The sequence below is a fragment of the Balaenoptera musculus genome, chromosome 12 (genome assembly GCF_009873245.2).
Source record: "Balaenoptera musculus isolate JJ_BM4_2016_0621 chromosome 12, mBalMus1.pri.v3, whole genome shotgun sequence".
Classification (NCBI taxonomy): domain Eukaryota; kingdom Metazoa; phylum Chordata; class Mammalia; order Artiodactyla; family Balaenopteridae; genus Balaenoptera; species Balaenoptera musculus.
In genome coordinates this window covers 81,439,062-81,459,884 of record NC_045796.1, presented here as the reverse complement: position 1 = coordinate 81,459,884, position 20,823 = coordinate 81,439,062, and the positions used below count along the sequence as shown (strand labels likewise).

Sequence of the window (20,823 nt, the reverse complement as noted above, 5' to 3'; positions counted from 1 at the left end):
GGCTCAGTAGTTGTGGCTCGCAGGCTCTAGAGTGCAGGCTCAGTCGTTGTGGCGCACGGGCTTAGTTGCTCCAGGCGGATTCTTAACCACTGCACCACCAGGGGAGCTCCCTGGTCTTTGGTTTTAACAATTAGTTTCTGCCTTCCTAGACCACTTCCTACTCAGTTCTCAGCACTGTACTTACCCCGACTTACACACTCTCCCCCGCTCGCGGAGTGAGGTTTCCTCTGGCTTCTAATAACCAGGCCAACCCGCTACCTTGAGTCAGAGGATAGAGATTAGGAATCAGGGATGGTGGTGTGATGAACTGGGAGATTGGGATTGACATATATACACTAATATGTAGAAAATGGATAACTAATAAGAACCTGCTGTATAAGAAAATAAATGAAATAAAATTCAAAAAAAAAATTAGGGAAAAAATTTGATCCCGGAGTTCATAATCCAGGGAACAAAGAAACACCAAAACCAAAAAGTAACAATGACAAAAGACACCAAAAAACCCAGATAACAAATGAGAACCTTAAACAGTAGTACATGTCAGGGGGGTAAACTCAGGGTGCATTGGGGTTTCTCCAGGGAGTGGTCACTCCTGCCTCTTGGAGGCATGTGTAGAAGGCAGGAAGTTGGAGCTTATTTCACCAAGTGGACAAGGAAGGAAGGGCCTCCCATGCAGCAACGGTAGAGGCCTTGGTGCATGGGCATTTGGGGCGAATTGCAAACAAGTCTGTATGTCTGGAGGAAGATGTGCCTAGAAATGTAGATGGGGTCAGCTTCCTAAGCCTTGTAAACTACGCAGAGGAGTGTAGATCTCATTCTGTTGGCGAACAGAAGTCATCGTCACCCGGTGGTCTGATACACTGGTCATAGCGAGCGTTTGCTCATTGCTTGTAATTTGCCAGGAAGTGTGTCTGGTGTTGCAACCCCTTTGCCTCAGCCCCAGGTTTGTGTCTGGCGGTGGGGAAGACGTATCGGAGGGGCAAGACTGGAGGAGAGAGGTTAGTTGCGATAGTTAGAAAGTGGTGGCTGGATGTGAGATGTTAAAGGGGCAGAGTTGGCAGGGCTGGGATGGGATTGGATGGAGGGAGCGTGCTCTGGGAGAGCCTGGGAAGACTCCGGTGTTCTTCACGCATCCCCTTGGTTAAGCACCCCCGTGACACCGCTTTTGTCGAATCGAAAGACACGTGCGTTTGAATCCTGAGTTCCGTCACGTGTTGGTGCTGTGATATCGGACCAGCTGTTTGTGGTTGAGGGCTTACCTAACCTCTCTGGGCGCCCGTTTTCTCAGCTGTAATGGGAGGATAATCCTACTCTGGAGGAGAATCCTAGTGACTGAAGGACGTGTGAGTGGTGGTGAGAAGGCAGAGTGCCCTTAATACAGGGGCCCGTTATCCCTGCAGTGGGGTTTCCTCTCAGCAACAACACCAGCAGCAGCGCAGGTTTGGTGAGGTACGTGATGTAGTGTTTCATGTAGAAGGAAGCACGTGCCAAGATTTAAAAGGTAGAGCAGGATAAAGGCGTTCTCAGGAGAATATGAGAAAAGAAGTAATTTTTATTCATCTTCTTTGGTAGTATAGAGCTGACATTTTCCAAGAGCTCCCTCTGTCCCACATTTTGGATGTGCCTGGGAGCACTGCAGGGCCGTATCCGTAACCAGGTCGGATCCACGTCACATGGGGGTCTTTATATCGTTAACATGCATATGGTTTTCATTGTAGGATCCCAAGTCAAATTTGATCCAACAGTGGTTGTCAGAACAAAGTGATCTTGGAGTCGTTTCCAAAACTTTCCAATTATCTTCCCATCCAATACTTGGTGACTGGTCCATCCAAGTTCAAGTGAATGTGAGTATAAATACATTTTGGGGGGGAATGTTAAAATGTTTAAAATAGGTCCGGTGGGGAAAATATCTCTGAAGTCATTTATTTAGTGAAGAGAAAAACATTAATCTGAGTACCTAGATAATTTAAATGGTTTTATTTTTAATTTACTATTGTTACCAATGGGTTAGCCTGTGTTATAACATATTAGAGTTTTAATCATTGTTGTCTTTTTACATAATGTAATGTTTGAAGGTTAAGACATTTCACATTTTAGTATAAAGCTGATTAAATATTTACTGTATTTAGTTATTGCACACATTGAGTATTTTAAAACTAAGTAATGAATACATAGCTATTATTTGGCAAATCTTATGTCTCAGAGTAATGACTTCTGATGAGAGATTGGTCTAACCTACTTTATCTTTGTTTTAAAAACTTTAGGTTTTTAATCCATTTTGAGTTTATTTTTGTATATGGTGTTAGGGAGTGTTCTAATTTCATAAGGTCAGACACTATAAAACTCTTAGAGGAAAACATAGGCAGAACACTCTATGACATAAATTACAGCAAGATCCTTTTTGACCCACGTCCTAGAGTAATGGAAATAAAGACAAAAATAAACAAGTGGGACCTAATGAAACTTAAAAGCTTTTGCACAGCAAAGGAAACCATAAACAAGATGAAAACACAACCCTCAGAATGGGAGAAAATATTTGCAAACGAATCAACGGACAGAGGATTCATCTCCCAAATATACAAGCAGCTCATGCAGCCAACAAACACATGAAAGGATGCTCAACATCACTAATCATTAGAGAAATGCAAATCAAAACTTCAGTGAGGTACCACCTCAAACTGGTCAGAATGGCCATAATCAAAAAATCTACAAACAATAAATGCTGGAGAGGGTGTGGAGTAAAGGGAACCCTCTTGCACTGTTGGTAGGAATGTAAATTGATACAGCCACTATGGAGAACAGTATGGAGGTTCCTTAAAAAACCAAAAATAGAACTACCATATGACCCAGCAATCCCACTACTGGGCATATACCCTGAGAAAACCATAATTCAAAAAGATACATGTACCCCAATGTTCATTGCAGCTGTATTTACAATAGCCAGGACATGGAAGCCACCTAAGTGTCCATTGACAGATGAATGGATAAAGAAGATGCGGCACGTATATGCAATGGAATATTACTCAGCAATAAAAAGAAATGAAATTGAGTTATTTGTAGTGAGGTGGATGGACCTAGAGTCTGTCATACAGAGTGAAGTAAGTCAGAAAGAGAAAAACAAATACCGTATGCTAACACATATATATGGAATCTAAAAAAAAAAAAAGGTTCTGACGAACCTAGGGGCAGGACAGGAATAAAGACACAGACGTAGAGAATGGACTTGAGGATGGGAACGGGGAAGGGTAAGCTGGGATGAAGTGAGAGAGTGGCATGGACATATATACGCTACCAAATGCAAAATAGATAGCTAGTGGGAAGCAACCGCATAGCACAGGGAGATCAGCTCGGTGCTCTGTGACCACCTAGAGGGGTAGGATAGGGAGGGTGGGAGGGAGACGCAAGAGGGAGGGGATATGGGGATATAGGTATATGTATAGCTGATTCACTTTGTTGTACGGTAGAAACTAGCACAGCATTGTAAAGCAATTATACTCCAATAAAGATGTTAAAAGCAAAAGCAAAAACAAAAACAAAACTCTAGTGACCTTAACAGCTACCGCAATCTTCTGCTCCCCAATGCTTCTTTCTGCCCAGCTCCCCCGCTTACTTCCCGTATTTGCTGCCAACTCTCATGGCTCCGAGATCTAACAGGGCAGGGGCACTAGAACGCCCTCTGTGTCTCTGCCTTGGGTTTTCTCTGGTGCATCACTCTGTGGTGTTTGAAGATTCATTGAATATTTTCTAACTTTTTTCTTTGGAATTTATTAAAATGTATATAAATTCACAAATAAGAGCTTTAAAAATTCTATTAGAACAGGGCTTCTCACTTTTGACATTACGGTAAAAAATTCATTGTTGCGGGGATGTCCTGTGCACTGTGGGACGTTTAGCACCATCTCTGACCTTTACTCACTAAATGCCAGTTGTAGCCGTCCCCTCCCTCCAAGTCGTGACAACCAGAGATGTCTCCAGATGTCACCAAATGTCCCTTTCGAAAAATGCCCTCTCCCTCCTCCTTCGAGAGCCACTTTATTAGAAGGAATAGTCATTCATTAGCAGGTGGCCTGAGGTGAGATAAAAGTACCAAGTACCTAATAATTAAAAATGAAAAAATTTTCCTTTAGTTAGCATTTTCAGGGGCCACATTTTAAAAGCAGAGCTAGGTCCCCTTAGCACATGTTTTTTGAGCGTCTGCATGAAGATAAGGAGCGCGCTGGGCTCATGGAGAGTTTGTGCCACAGAGGAAATGAGAAAGCGTGCAAGGAGTTACGGACGCTGAGAGCGGGGGGTGATCAACGCTGGGTGGACCAGACATTGGAGCTTGTAGAAAAGGAGGACAGAGTAGGTGTTTGTGAGACGTAGGAGAGAGGAGGGTCTGTGTCGAGGCAGGGAAGGTGGAGGAGAGCCCCGGGGTCTGGGGACTGGGGAGAACGGAGGGACTGACACATGTCGAGGATGCTGGGAGCTGCAGATTAGGACGCATGTTGTGAGTTTTAAGGAGTTAGGACTTTATTCTCTGTTCCCACGTTTTGGTTTCATTATCATTTCCCCAGGAATCAGCTGTTTGTCCATCCATCCATCTATCCATTCATCCATCCACCCGTCCATCCATCCACCTACCATCCTCCATCAAATATGTGTTGAGGGCTTATAGTGCGGTGATATGATACCAGGAAGCCTAACATCTGGTCTCTGTCTTCAAAGACTACTGTGGGGAGATGACTAATATGACGAAGTTAAGTGACACAGGGGTGACAGAAGAACACGAGGTAGTGCAACAGCAGAGGACTTGTGAGGCGCTCAGTCAGTGAGGCCCGTCAGGTGCCTCCAAGGAGCGAGTCTCACTCAGGCCCCCTGGGGATAAAGATGGTCTGTTGTCAGCATGAGCGCCTGTGCTTTGGGGCCAGCGGCTTCCTCTGTGCTTGTGGTCGGCCCCGTTCCCCTCGCTTCTCTCCGACCTCTAGGGTGTCCTCTGGTCCAGATCTGGGCCGAGCGCACTGGCTCAGCCTGATAACCATCTCCTCAGGGTACTACAAGCAAGCCTCTGCATGGGTGGTGGGCAGCCCGCGGATGGGTCACTGGGTCCGTTGTCCATCGCTGGTCCATTCCAAGGTCACCTCTGCACAGTGACCCGGTCTCAGCCTTGCGGGTAGCAGCCTCTGAGGGATTCCTTTGTTCAGTGAGTGGCACACAGAGTATGTACCAGGGGAGAGAGGAGACTAGAATCGTGGAGAAAGGCTGGGAGGTGTGAGACTGTAGGGTGAAAGAATTCCCGGATTTCTCAGGTAGTAGTTTGTGCACTTGACCTGTCCTATTGCTTTAACGGGAAAAAAAGATAAATGCTCTTAAGGAAATTCAAGTGCTTGAAAAATTAAAAAACATTCACCAAATCTGGTCCTTGCCCACCTCTTTGGCCTCGTTAAGGGCCACCCTTACCCTTGAACTCTATGCTTTAGATGTATTACTCCTTAAGTTTCTTAAACTCGCCAGTCTGTCCTGTCCCAGAGCCTTCCCCGCGGGCTGCTTCCTCTGCCTGGGACGCTGTTTTTCTGCTGTTTTTCTAGCTCCTTGCTTTTGTCCTCAGGCATTATCTTTGATGGCCTAGCGCCTCTGGACGTTTGCGTAGCACGCTGTGCTTCTCTTGGTCCAATCCTGTCACTTGATTGGCAGGACCTGATAGGCAGAGTCTGTATGAGGTCTGTAGGCAGAGCCTGGTTCCCCTGTGTCTTGGAGACTTAGCACGGTTCTTCGCACAAGGTAGAAGTCAGTACTTGTTCAATGAATGCGTGAAAGCTATATCATAGTCATTGGTCTTGAACTAAATATAATGTCCCCTTTTCCACATTCTATAAACATCTTTATCTTTTTGAAGACAGGCATATTGATCAGGAACTTATTAGTGGTGATATCATGTTTTTTCCTTCCAGCTTTATTGAGATATAATTGACAAATAAAATTGTAAGATATTTAAAGTGTACAATGTGATGATTTAATATACATATACATTGTGAAAGGATCCCCCCCTAGGTGATACAACGTTAAGGCACACAACTGAGGGAAAATAAACCCCGTTATTAAAAAAAAAAAAAAAAAAAAAAAAAAAAGATTCCTCCAATGGCCACCAGAGGTCAGTACAGTCAAAGAAATGTTATGAGAAGCAAACTGGATCCAGCCTTGGTCTCTGGTTTCTTTCCTTGACTCCAATACAGCATTCAAGGACTCTATATTGCTTATTATTGAACTCTTTTCCATTTAGCTGTGAATAATTATTATGGAGGAAATATATTTATTATTTAAACAATCCACCATTATAGACCATATTTTTTTAAATTAATTAATTAATTAATTAATTAATTTACGGCTGTGTTGGGTCTTCGTTTCTGTGCAAGGGCTTTCTCCAGTTGCAGCGAGCGGGGGCCACTCTTCATCGCGGTGCCTGGGCCTCTCACTGTCGCAGCCTCTCTTGTTGCGGAGCACAGGCTCCAGATGCGCAGGCTCAGTAGTTGTGGCACACGGGCCTAGTTGCTCCACGGCATGTGGGATCTTCCCAGACCAGGGCTCGAACCCATGTCCCCTGCATTAGCAGGCAGATTCTCAACCACTGCGCCACCAGGGAAGCCCCTATAGACCATATTTTTATTTTCCCAAGGCAGTGACCATTCTTAGTATAAATTTTAGGGAGGGGAAAATAATTATTTTCAGGAGACTGTTTTGAAATCCCATTTTGTCTCTAGAAAAAATATGGCCTGATTTTAGTATTACTACTGAAGGACAATGTGTACAGGACTTACCAGAGCTTTGATTTGTAGTGACATGCAGATAATCAGAGTGGCATTATTATAAAACAAGTCTTGATGATTATTATTTTTAAGCCCTCTTGAAGTTAGTAAAATTTAGTAAGAATGCTGACTTTTTTGTGTGCTATTTATGCATATACTTAATCTATATGATTGCATCAGATGGGACTTGTTCTTTGCTGCTTTGGGAACAATCACCGTCCCTGCCGGCTCTCCCACACTTTGGTCCCTTCCACGTCTCCAGGCCCTTTTCCATCAGTTCTCCCTTAAGTTCCTGGAGCACCAGACCCTCCTCGCAGAGGGAAGGGGTTTATTTTAGCCATAACACCCCTCCACAGACACGTGTTTTACCTCATGTACATTATAGGTCAAGTGGGGAAATGTGCTCTAAGTTGATAATCATCTTACAAATACACCTTGGGAAGATGATTTGTTTTAAAAGTCAGGCATCGCTTGTATTTTTGTTTTTTTTTAGTATTTCTCTAGTTGCCTTATCTCTTGACTGGTGTCCTTGGTTCTCCCAAATAGTTGCAAATGTTTTTTTTTTTTTTCCTCCCTATTTTTAAAATTGTGGTAAAATATACATAACAGGAGATGTACTGTCTTAACTATTTTTAAGTGTACAGTTCAGTGGTATTAAATACATTCACAATGTTTTGCAACAATGTTGTGCACCATCCGGCTCCAGAACTCTTTTCATCTTGCAAAACTGAAACTCTGTACCTATGAAACAATAACTGCCCATTTCCCTCCTCCCAGCCCTGCCCTCACGTCCCCGGCACCCATCGTTCTACTTTCTGTCTCCATGATTTTGACTACTCTAAGTACCTCACATAAGTGGACTCATAGAGTGTATGTCTTTTTGTGACTTTATTCCACTTAGTTTAATGTCTTCAAGGCTCATCCAGGTTATAGCACGCGTCAGAATTTCCTTCCTTTTTAAGGCTGACGCATCTTCTGTTGTATGTAGATTCCAGATTTAGTCGCAAAGTTCCTGGCATCTTTGATTATAAATTGTATTCCAGGTTACTAGAAGGCAGATTTAGAGGTTCTTTAAAAGAGAGGCTGGCGCTGGTGTCTGAGCACCACGCTCCCAGGAGGCAGGAGGGACCTTACCGCACTGCCCTCTCCCTTGGGCAGCCTCGGCTGGCCCAGAGTTTCAGGTCTCTGGGCGACTCAAGCATGGGTGTCACATTCCTCTGAGGACCCGAAGGAAGAGCACTGAGAGAGCCCTGCTTCTGGATATCGCAGCCCTGCACCTTCCTTCCTTGGGAGCAGACAGCGTGTCTTTCCTCCCAGAGTGGCTGGTACAGCTCCCGCTGCTGGAACTTAGCCGTGCTTCCTAAGCACCCGTGTGCCTGGGAACCCGCCGACGGCAGCTCTCGTTCAAGTTGCGCAGCCCAGCGCCCCGCCCCCAGACGGCAAGTCAGTTTCGCAGGCAGCGACCTAGGAGTTTGCATGTTAATTTAGCGCTCTAGGAGATCCTATTTGTTTTCAGGACCACGTTTTGAGAAGTGCTGCTGTGTGCCCACAGCTAGGCATCTTCGGGTTCTGTCTCTTCCAGTGAGAGGTGGTGGTGGGTAGTGGAAAAGGCACGCCCCCGATTTGTTCTTGGAACTCCCTGGTGGTGAGACGGAGCTACTTCCTCTAGGTGAGTAGCTCCATACGGCCCCCTGGCAGCCTAGACTTCCTAAAGCAGATTTGGGGTCACGGTCTCAATTTTTTTACAGCAGCTTTTCTGGAGCTTGGATACACAGCCTGCGTAGGAACCCCTGAACCAGACGACCTCTTGGTCTCTCCTGGCTGCATCTGACTGCAGTTTCTCAGCCCTTGTTTTGATCTTAGGCCAGTGTTGGGCTGGCAGACAAGAAATAGAAGGTAGAAAGCACGATAGCCCCGAGGCCCGAGATCACTTTTTTGAAGCCCTGTGTCCTAGTTTGTGGGTGTAAAATTGTTGTGTAGTTCAGAGGCAGTCTGCACTGAATTGTTCCTTTGTTTGTAACAATATCTCCTTTCTCCTGAGCTAGTTGTTGTGGAACGTCAGGTAGAGGGGCGCTGCGTGGCCTTTTATAGCCTTTCAGATGCTCCTTATCTATCTTTCTGCTCTGTTCCCTCGTCAGTTTGCTTCTGCTGTCAGGGTTTTTCTGAAGCCACTGTCCTTTGCAAAAGAGCACACATTCGTTTGGACAGCTCTTGAGCTTGGAACGCTCCACAAGTGGCATCTGGTGATCCCCTGGCTGGTGATGACAGCTGAACAGAGCATGGACCCACCTGTGACAGGTCAGCAAACAGTGTATCCTCTCTGGAACGTGGATGTGGCTTCCAAAATCCTTTTGCTAGCCTCTGCTTGAAAGAAGGCTGCTTTTTGGGGGAAAGACCTTAAGTTCTTGCTTGCATGTGCAGTGAAAAAAGGAAGGAGGAGTTAGTTTTAGAATTTTGGTTTTTTAGAGCATGTCAACTGGTGGAGGCTAGCACTTCATTCTCCGTTCTTCCCTAGGTCCTTCTACCCAGCGCCTCTACAGCACTTACTGATCCGTGTAGGCTTTTCTTTCTCCTTTTTTGGTGTGGTAAGGTATACATGAAATTTACCGTCTTAGCCATTTTTAAGTGTGTAGTTCAGTAGCATCAAGTCCATTCACATGGTTGTACAAACATCACCACCATCAATTTCCAGAATTTGTTTCATCTTTCCAAACCGTGATCAGTGTAGCTTTACAGAATATGACTGCCTTACTTATTAGACTGTGAGTTCCTTGAAGACTCAAGTTCTTTTTTTTTAATTGAAGTAGAGTTGATTTATAATATTGTGTTAATTTCAGGTGTGCAGCATAGTGATTTGTCTTTTTTTCAGATTATATTCCATTATAGGTTATTACAAGATATTGGGTAAAATTTCCTGTGATATACGGTAAATCCTTGTTGCTTGTCTATTTTGTGTCTAGTGTATAGTAGTTTGTGTCTGTTAATCCCATACTCCTAATTTATCCCTCCCCCCTCCACCTTTCCCCTTTGGTAGCCATAAGTTTGTTTTCTATGTCTGTGAGTGTGTTTCTGTTTTGTATATAGATTCATTTGTATTATTTTTTAGATTCCACATACGAGTGATATCATAGTATTTATCTTTCTCTGGCCTAGTTCACTAAGCATAATATTCTCTAGGTCCATCCACGTTACTGAAAATGGCAAAATTTCGTTCTTTTTTACAACTAAGTAGTATTCCATTATATATATATATATACCTATATATATACATACACACACACACACACACACGTATCACATCTTCTTAAGCCAGTCATCTGTTGATGGGCACTTGGGTTGCATCCGTAAGACAAGAGTTCTGTGTGATTAATTTCCACATTTATTCTGTCCTGTTGTAGGAACTCATTTATGCTTGTGGGATGAAAGAATGAGTGAACGGAGTGATTGAACGGTTTCTCCTAGACTGTTGCTACTGGTCATTATCCTTTGTGATGCTCTCTGACCTATAGCCCCAGTCTTCTATATGAGACTACAACTTAGTAGAGATATGTTCATATATTTTCATTTTGAGGATATGTGCAATATATAGTTGTGTACTTGGTGCACCTGTGAGCCAGTAGGAAACAGGCCTTTTGGATTAATATTCTGGACTTTCTGATTTTGAAGATTAAAAAAGATTTCAGTCAAGAACTGAATATCCTGGTCTCTTGTGAGATTCAAGATGCATGCACATGTTTTGTGCCGTATTATTCCTGTGACTTTATTAGGTCGTTTGATCTGCTAATTGTCAGTCCCTGGGGGTGCGCATTTAATTAAATTCTGGCTCCAAGCTAATTTATGTCAGGAGTTCCTTGTCTTGTTCTTTCTCTCCAGAAGCTACCCTAGGGATGCCCTTCCTTTCACATGTCCCTTACCGACCCCTCTCTTCAGTGAGAAAACTTTGGGATCGGATTTTAGCGTGTCCTGATCATCAGTGAAATGGGGAGTCTGAGAAGTCCGTCAGCACATCTCACAGGGTTTTGGTGCTGGAGAGGATCTTAGAGGTAACCCAGACCCATCTCCTCCTTTGACGGAGGAAGAATCTAAGTGACCTGTTTGGGCTCAGGTGGTGTTAGGGTAGGGTCAGGGCTACAAGCTAGATTTCCTGATACTTTTCAGCTCTATAACATTAAATTATTTAATATGTGCTGCAATTGCTGTTTTAAGGCAGTCACTTTTTTGGTTGAACATAGATGTCAACAGGGCTGTCTGGATGCATTGGTGGGGAGGATGCCCACCTCTGTCACATGATTTTCGGGTGCCACACGTGTCACTCCCTCATACATTGCATTGTTTTCAAAAATGTCTCAGATTCTGAACACAACAGCCAGGACTTTGAATTGAGGGTTTGAGCCTAGGAGACTCATGTTACAGCATATGCGTTGCCTGGTAGGGAACTATGTAGTATCCATTAGTGTATTTACTACGGATTAGCTTGCTGTCACCTAGCAGACTGTATAATCTTGGTATTATGAGCCATAAGATTAATTTTTTTTTTTTTAGTTCTATGACTTTAATTTTTTTTTTTTAGACTTGCATCTCTTTTTTTAAATTGAAGTATAGTTGATTTACAATGCTGTGTTTTTTTCAGGTGTCAGCACAGTGATTCAGTTATGTATACATATATATCCATTTTTTCAGATTCTTTTCCATTATAGGCTTTTACAAAATATTGAATATATTTCCCTGTGCTATATAGTAGGTCCTTGTTGTTTATCTATTTTATATATAGTAGTGTGTACCTGTTAATCATGAACTCCTAATTTATCCCCCCCATTTTCCCCTTTGGTAACAATAAGTTTGCTTTCTATGTCTGTGAATCTGTAGGAAGATTAATTTTTAAAAGAACTTTTTATTTGAGGTAGATTCACAGAAAGTACAGAGAGGTCCTGGATACCCTTTATGCAGTGGACCCAATGATTGTATCTTATTATTGTACAACCCCAAAGGCAGCAACTTGATACTCATGTGATGTGTGTAGTCCTGTATGATGCTTACTTGTCAGTGACATAGGGGAGAGTTGTAACTCACTGGACTCCAGCTGCTGGCGGCAGCACTGGGTATCAAGGTGGAGCCTGAAATGAGTACTGAGGTGCTGGGTGGAGTAAGAAAAGGAGAAATGAGCAGCAAATGGAATTATTTTGCCTCAAGGGTGTGCCTTTCCCATTCAGTACAAAGCTGTAGCTACACTTCTGCTTTTTCCTCTTGCTTGAGTTTGGTGCCCAAGAAAACTGGTCATGTTGCATGTCTTTGAAGATGTCAATTCTTTCCACTTTCAGTAGGAACGGAAAGGGTTAAATGAGTGATTTTTTTTTTTGTTTGTTTTTTTTAAAGAGAGCATGCTTCTAGTTCGTACTTTTCTACTAAGGAAACCAGTTTGTCCCTTGTACAGCATAATGTATTTGGTACTGCAAATGGTGAAACTTCTTACGGTGTGAATGTGCTCGTGGCATAGGATGCCTGGACCAGGATCCTTCCACCTGGAGCCCTGTGTCACAGACAACAGTCTGTGTCTTGGTTGTTGGTTAGATCCATTCTTCCCAAGTCCTATCACTATGGGTAATTATCGGGTATAGAACAACTTCAGTTCTTCGGATGTTTAGTTCCAGTCTTGATGGGTACCAGAATATTTGTGATTCTTTCTAATGAGGGAAGGGATTCAAGAAAATGCTATCTTATGGGGAGATTCTGGTTTCTCCCTCCTCACTCTCAGTAGATAATCTCCCTTTCTACTTTGTAAAGAAAACAGATGTCATCAGATAGGAGTTTCTTTAAATTTCTCTGCCACATTTACATATCTACCTTGCTTGCACCCATCTCATGCTTATCCTTTTCTTTTACAGAAAAGATATAATTCTTCATATCTAAGACCAAAACCTTGACCTGTTCACGGGCTTCTCCTTTCTCCTGCTTTCTCAAAAACCTTACAGTCTCCCAAAGACCATGCTTGAAATCTCAAAATCTCAAAAGGTAAACTGAAGCATATTAAAAAATTTGAGTTTATTTGAGCAGAAATCGATTGGAATTGGCAGTGCCAAACTGGAAGTGGTTGGACAGTCCCCTCAGACAAGAGGTGAAGGAGAGACTTTATAGAGAAAAGATGGAAGCAAAGAAAGGAAATCATAGATTGACCATAGCTTAAAGCCTAGGTGACTGTATCTGATTGGTTGTCCTTAGCATTTTGATTTCATAACCGTGAGGCATTCACAGGCTTAGATCCTGGTTTGTTTACATAGGGCACCCACGGCGTGAGAGCCCCATCAGTCCAATGGCCTCCTTACTTAATTAACTTAAACCTTTTACCCCTCTTTCTGCTTTGCCCCAATCATGACCCAGTCAGTCACTGAACCTAATACTTCTTCCTTTAAAGTGTCTCTTGAATTCATCCATCCCTCTTTAGTTTTTGTTGCCCCCTAAAGCAGTCCCCTGTTACCCTCAGACTGGAACATTATGACCTAACATAGAAGGTAGTCATGTATTTGGTAAACAGCTGCGAGCCCCTGGGAGTCTCCCTGACTTCAGTTCCTTTCCCTTTAATCACCCCACATGCTGTGATCTCCCTAAAATACTACTTTAATCATGTCATATTACTGCCTAAAAACTTTCTGCAAAAATCAATAATAAGACAACAAATATCGATGATTTCTTTTGTTTGGGAGTTTATCATAAACATGTCATTCTTTCTACTGAATAATGTTTGGGCGTTTTTACATTGACCATGCATTATTTTCATAATCAGTGGGAAATAATGAAAGTATCATTTTTATATCTTTTATAATTTGAGAGAATCACTCACATACATGTTTGCTTTCTCTGTCCTCAGAAGTCTGGTATGAAATTTATAACATTGACATTCAGAGTGAAATAAAAGTTACTAGAGCCTCCCACTGTCTACAGATGAAATCTAACACATTAGCCAGATGTCCAGTACCCTCCACAGCTTGACCCACAAACTCCTCCAATTTTCTCTTCGATGACTTTGTTACCGAGCTCAGGCTCAGGTGCAGAAAGCCAAACTCTGACAGCCAGTATTTGCAGCAGAGTAGGGGTTTATTTCAGGGTGCCAAGCAAGGGAGTGGGGAACAAGTGTCAGGTCCACTCCAACCTGGTCTGTGAGTTGGGGTGTTTTTAAAGGAAAAGAACAAAGACGCCGAGCTTAATCATCATCTTGTGACATTTCTTTATTTGTAGTTTTGAGGGTCAGGAAGTCTCTGATTTACAGTTCTCTGGCCAGGTGGTCCATGGCTTGGGGGTCTGTCGGCTCATCTTGCCCTGGAGAAACAGCCTGAGTTTGTACGTTAATGATGATCTCTACAGCAGCGATTTTAGTGCATTAAGGATGTCATAGGCGACAGTGATCTTAGTCACCTGACTCTGGTTGATTGGCATTCAGCTAGCACAGGCTTGAGGTCAGAGGGGACAAGAAAGGGAATAAAGTTTTGGAGAGGGAGGTTAATCATAAACTCAGAAAGGGAACTCTGTTCTAGGGGGACGGGGTTTCAAGGCCCCTGGCCCGCAGTGCCTGCTGCCAGCTCTGCAGCTCTGTCCCCCAGCTCCGAGCCTCAGTACCCCAACCCCCTCGCCCCATCCAAGTTGTACAGTCCCTCCACCTGCATCTAGTTGACGCATGGAATTTTAAAGGTGTAAGAGGCTTACAAGTTCTCTGATCCAAATCCCTTACTTTACAGCTGAGGGAACTGGAATCCAGAGCTGAAATGACTTATCCACAGTCTTGTGACTCTTCATTCTAGAGCTCTTTGCATTCTTACATGTAGCCTTCCCTGACTGTAAGCACCTTGAATGTAGGGTTTATGTCTTATCATCTTTAGATGTCTACTGACTGTTGTTTCTTCCCACCTAACATACAACAGGAAAGTTCTATATTTTTAGCTTTATTCAGATCCCTACTAATGTTCCTAAGCTTAGCCTTAATACCTATGGAACAGTAGTCATGTAATATCCTATTTTTTCCCCTCTTTGATTTTTATCGTAAAATTAGCAAAGACCTTAAAAACTAGTAAGTCACAAAAGCGTCAACAGATGTATATTAGAGAAATGACAGATGTAAACAGTGTCTGAAGTGGAGGGCAAATCCCACCACTTTTATGGTTATTCTTTGGTAATAAGAGGTCCTGTCATTTTTGGTTACATGTATGCATGCAAAAGTCTGCATTCAGTAATTAATATGTCCAGCCCAATAAAATTAAGTGCCCCCTTCTCTCAGCTTGGGTCTTCTCTGGTCTGGCTGCCTGTCCCCGACTCAGGAGGCTGTATTGCACTCCTGCAGGATTGAATTGGGTAGAGGGAAGAGAGGCGAGGGGTAAAAAACTCTTACATCACTACTGGGTATATACCCTGAGAAAACCATAATTCAAAAAGAGTCATGTACCACAATGTTCACTGCAGCTCTATTTACAATAGCCAGGACATGGAAGCAATCTAAGTGTCCATCAACAGATGAATGGATAAAGAAGATGTGGCACATATATGCAGTGGAATATTACTCAGCCATAAAAAGAAACAAAATTGAGTTATTTGTGGTGAGGTGGATGGACCTAGAGACTGTCATACAGAGTGAAGTACGTCACAAAGAGAAAAACAAATACCATATGCCAACACATATATATGGAATGTAAAAAAAAAAAAAAAAGAAAAAAATGGTTCTGAAGAACCTAGGGGTAGGACAGGAATAAAGACACAGACATAGAGAATGGACCTGAGGACACGGAGAGGGGGAAGGGTAAGCTGGGACAAAGTGAGAGAGTAGCATTGACATATATACACTACCACATGTAGAATAGATAGCTAGTGGGAAGCAGCTGCAGAGCACAGGGAGATCAGCTCAGTGCTTTGTGTCCATCTAGAGGGGTGGGATAGGGAGGGTGGGAGGGAGACGCAAGAGGGAGGAGATATGGGGATATGTGTATATGTATAGCTGATTCACTTTGTTATGCAGCAGAAACTAACACACCATTGTAAAGCAATTATACTCCAATAAAGATGTTAAAAAAAACCCCAGAAAAACCTCTTACTTGATGTATAAGGATGAGACATATGAATTTTCCAATATTTATTCTACAAAAATGTTTAATATGGTTTAAAATAATACTGTTGTCAGCTGACATCAGAGCTCTCTGGGCTTGGCAGGCATTTAAAACGAACACCTTTCCTTCTTAGAGCTCTTTTGTGGGTTCTTTGGAGCACCCCTACCATTGCTGGGAAGTCTCTCATCCAAAGTGTCTTTGATGCTTTTGACTCTCTCTCCTCCAGCTGGCTCTTTCCTCCAGCTCCGTCTTCAGCTCCTGGGCGTCTACAGTACACCTCCAGCTGCATCTCCTGGGGTTGCCTTATGCCTCTGGAGGCTGGTTTTGATTAGGATAGAAGACAGCCTCATGCTGGCTCTCTTTTTTTTGCACATTTGGTTGAGGGAAAAAGCTCATGTGTTCTTTGATCCCTGAAACTCAGCACAGCATCCTGTCTTGGCTCAGCCTTCCATGCAGCAGGTCAGCAGCAGTATTTTTCTCTCTAGGTTTTTCAGGTGTGTCAAGTGCCTGTCCACTACAGCTTGAGGTTGCTCCTGGGGACACACATCCAGCTCTCTGGATTGTCCAATTGAAGCCCTTTTCCCCAGGCTTGAAGTGAGGGGCAGGCAACTCCCACCTGATCCCTGGGGCTGGGGTGTGTGTGACTCCTAGCACATCAAAAGCTTTCTCCTAAAATTCTTTTCTAGTGTGTTTTCTTTTGGTTAAGAGTTGCAAAACCATAAGTTAGTTGCTGACACACAGAGGAGAAGGTGATGTGAAGATGGAGTAGAGAGTTAAAGATGCTGGCCTTGAAGACTGATGTAGCCACAAGCCTAGGAATGCTGGCAGCAACTGCTGTGGAACAGAATAAAGAAAAAAGAATGAAAAGAAATGAAGACAGCCTAAGAGACCTCTGGGACAACATTAAACGCAACAACATTCGCATTATAGGGGTCCCAGTAGGAGAAGAGAGAGAGAAACGACCCGAGAAAATATTTGAAGAGATTATAGTCGAAAACTTCCCTAACATGGGAAAGGAAATAGCCACCCAAGTCCAGGAAGTGCAGTGAGTCCCATACAGGATAAAGCCAAGGAGAAACACACCGAGACACATAGTAATCAAATTGGCAAAGATTAAAGACAAAGAAAAATTATTGAAAGCAACAAGGGAAAAACAACAAATAACATACAAGGGAACTCCCATAAGGTTAACAGCTGATTTCTCAGCAGAAACTCTACAAGCCAGAAGGGAATGGCATGATATACTTAAAGTGATGAAAGGGAAGAACCTACAACCAAGATTACTCTACCCGGCAAGGATCTCATTCAGATGCGATGGAGAAATCAAAAGCTTTACAGATAAGCAAAAGCTAAGAGAATTCAGCACCACCAAACCAGCTGTACAACAAATGCTAAAGGAACTTCTCTAAGTGGGAAACACAAGAGAAGAAAAGGACCTACAAAAACAAACCCAAAACAATTAAGAAAATGGTCATAGGAACATACTTATTGATAATTACCTTAAACGTGAATGGATTAAATGCTCCAACCAAAAGACACAGACTGGCTGAAGGGATACAAAGACAAGACCCATATATATGCTGTCTACAAGAGACCCACTTCAGACCTAGGGACACACACAGACTGAAAGTGAGGGGATGGAAAAAGATATTCCGTGCAAATGGAAATCGGAAGAAAGCTGGAGTAGCAATACTCATATCAGATAAAATGGACTTTAAAATAAAGAATGTTACAAGAGACAAGGAAGGACACTACATAATGATCAAGGGATTAATCCAAGAAGAAGATATGACAATTATAAATATATATGCACCCAACATAGGAGCACCTCAATACATAAGGCAAATGCTAACAGCCATAAAAGGGGAAATTGACAGTAACACAATCATAGTGGGGGACTTTAACATCCCACTTACACCAATGGACAGATCATCTAGACAGAAAATAAATAAGGAAACAGAAGCTTTAAATGACACAATAGACCAGGTAGACTTAATTGATATTTATAGGACAGTCTACCCGAAAGCAGCAGAACAAACTTTTTTTTCAAGTGCACATGGAACATCCTCCTGGATAGATCACATCCTGGGTCACAAATCAAGCCTTGGAAAATTTAAGAAAATTGAAATCATATCAAGTAACTTTTCCAACAACAACATTACAAGATTAGAAATCCATTACAGGAAAAAAACTGTAAAAAACACAAACACATGGATACTAAACAGTGCACTACTACATAACCAAGAAATCACTCAAGAAATCAAACAGGAAATAAAGAAATACATAGAAACAAATGACAGTGAAAACACAACAACCAAAAACCTATGGGATGCAGCAAAAGCAGTTCTAAGAGGGAAGTTTATAGCTATACAAGCCTACCTCAAGAAACAAGAAAAATGTCAAATAAACAATCTAACCTTACACCTAAAGAAACTAGAGAAAGAAGAACAAACAAAACCCAAAGTTAGCAGAAGGAAAGCAATCATAAAGATCAGAGCAGAAATAAATGAAATAGAAATAAAGAAAACAATAACATAGATCAGTAAAACTAAAAGCTGGTTCTTTGAGAAGATAAACAAAATTGATAAACCATTAGCCAGACTCATCAAGAAAAAGAGGGAGAGGACTCAAATCAATAAAATTAGAAATGAAAATGGAGAAGTTACAACAGACACCACAGCAAACAAAGCATCCTAAGAGACTACTATAAGCAACTCTATGCCAATAAAATGGACAACCTGGAAGAAATGGACAAATTCTTAGAAAGGTATAACCTTCCAAGACTGAACCAGGAAGAAATAAAAAATATGAACAGACCAATCACAAGTAATGAAATTCAAACTGTGATTAAAAATCTTCCAATAAACAAAAGTCCAGGACCAGATGGCTTCACAGGTGAATTCTATCAAACATTTAGAGGAGCTAACACCCATCCTTCTCAAACTCTTCCCAAAACATTGCAGAGGAAGGAACACTCTCAAACTCATTCTGTGAGGCCATCATCACCCTGATACCAAAACCAGACAAAGATACTACAAAAAAAGAAAATTACAGACAATATCACTGATGAATATAGATGCAAAAATCCTCAACAAAATACTAGCGAACAGAATCCAACAACACATTAAAAGGATCATACACCATGATCAAGTGGGATTTATCCCAGGGATGCAAGGATTCATCAATATATGCAAATCAATCAATGTGATACACCATATTAACAAATTGAAGAAGAAAAACCATATGATCATCTCAATAGATGCAGAAAAATCTTTTGACAAAATTCAATGCCCATTTATGATAAAAACCAGAAAGTGGGCATAGAGGGAAGCTACGTCAACATAATAAAGGCCATATATGACAAACCCACAGCAAACATCATTCTCAATGGTGAAAAACTGAAAGCATTTCCTCTAAGATTAGGAACAAGACAAGGATGTCCACTCTCACCACTATTATTCAACATAGTTTTGGAAGTCCTAGCCATGGCAATCAGTGAAGAAAAAGAAATAAAAGGAATGCAAATTGGAAAAGAAGAAGTAAAACTGTCACTGTTTGCAGGTGACATGATACTATACATAGAGAATCCTAAAGATGCCACTAGAAAACTACTAGAGCTAATCAATGAATTTGGTAAAGTTGCAGGATACAAAATTAATGCACAGAAATCTCTTGCATTCCTATACACTAATGATGAAAAATCTGAAAGAGAAATTAAGGAAACACTCCCATTTACCACTGCAACAAAAAGAATAAAATACCTAGGAATAAACCTACCTAGGGAGACAAAAGACCTGTATGCAGAAAACTATAAGACACTGATGAAAGAAATTAAAGATGATAGCAACAGATGGAGAGATACACCATGTTCTTGGATTGGAAGAATCAATATTGTGAAAATGACTATACTACCCAAAGCAATCTACAGATTCAATGCAATCCCTATTAATTTACCAATGGCAATTTTTACGGAACTAGAAGAAAAAATTTTAAAATTTGTATGGAGGCACAAAAGACCCCGAATAGCAAAAGCAGTCTTGAGGGAAAAAAACGGAGCTGGAGGAATCAGACTCCCTTACTTCAGACTATACTACAAAGCTACAGTAATCAAGACAATATGGTACTGTCACAAAAACAGAAACATAGATCAATGGAACAGGATAGAAAGCCCAGAGATAAACCCACACCCCTATGGTCAACTAATCTATGACAAAGGAGGCAAGAATATACAATGGAGAAAAGACAGTCTCTTCAGTAAGTGGTGCTGGGAAAACTGGACAGCTACATGTAAAAGAATGAAATTAGAATACTCCCTAACACCATACACAAAAATAAACTCAAAATGGATTAGAAACCTAAATGTAAGACTGGACACTATAAAACTCTTAGAGGAAAACATAGGAAGAACACTCTTTGACATTAATCACAGCAAGATCCTTTTTGACCCACCTCCTAGAGTAATGGAAATAAAAACAAAAATAAACAAATGGGACCTATTGAAACTTCAAAGCTTTTGCACAGCAAAGGAAACCATAAACAAGACGAAAAGAAAACCCTCAGAATGGGAGAAAATATTTGCAAATGAATCAACGGACAAAGGATTAATCTCCAAAATATATAAACAGCTCATGCAGATCAATATTAAAAAAACAAACAACCCAATCCAAAAATGGGCAGAAGACCTAAATAGACATTTCTCCAAAGAAGACATACAGATGGCCAAGAAGCACATGAAAAGCTGCTCAACATCACTAATTATTAGAGAAATGCAAATCAAAACTACAATGAGGTATCACTTCACATGAGTTAGAATGGGCATCATCAGAAAATCTACAAACAACAAATGCTGGAGAGGGTGTGGAGAAAAGGGAACCCTCTTGCACTGTTGGTGGGAATGTAAATTGATACAGCCACTATGGAGAACAGTATGGAAGTTCCTTAAAAAACTAAAAACAGAA

At 41.8% G+C, this 20,823-nt stretch overlaps 1 protein-coding gene across 2 annotated transcripts in view; it reads left to right on the top strand.

Moving 5' to 3' along the window:
* CD109 (CD109 molecule) overlaps window positions 1–20,823 on the top strand; it is a 130,374-nt gene that overhangs the window by 31,504 nt on the left and 78,047 nt on the right. For both annotated transcript variants that reach the window (XM_036871866.1, XM_036871867.1), the window contains one exon: window positions 1,719–1,844. In XM_036871866.1, coding sequence (XP_036727761.1) covers window positions 1,719–1,844 — 126 coding nt within the window. The remainder of the gene's footprint in view (window positions 1–1,718; window positions 1,845–20,823) is intronic.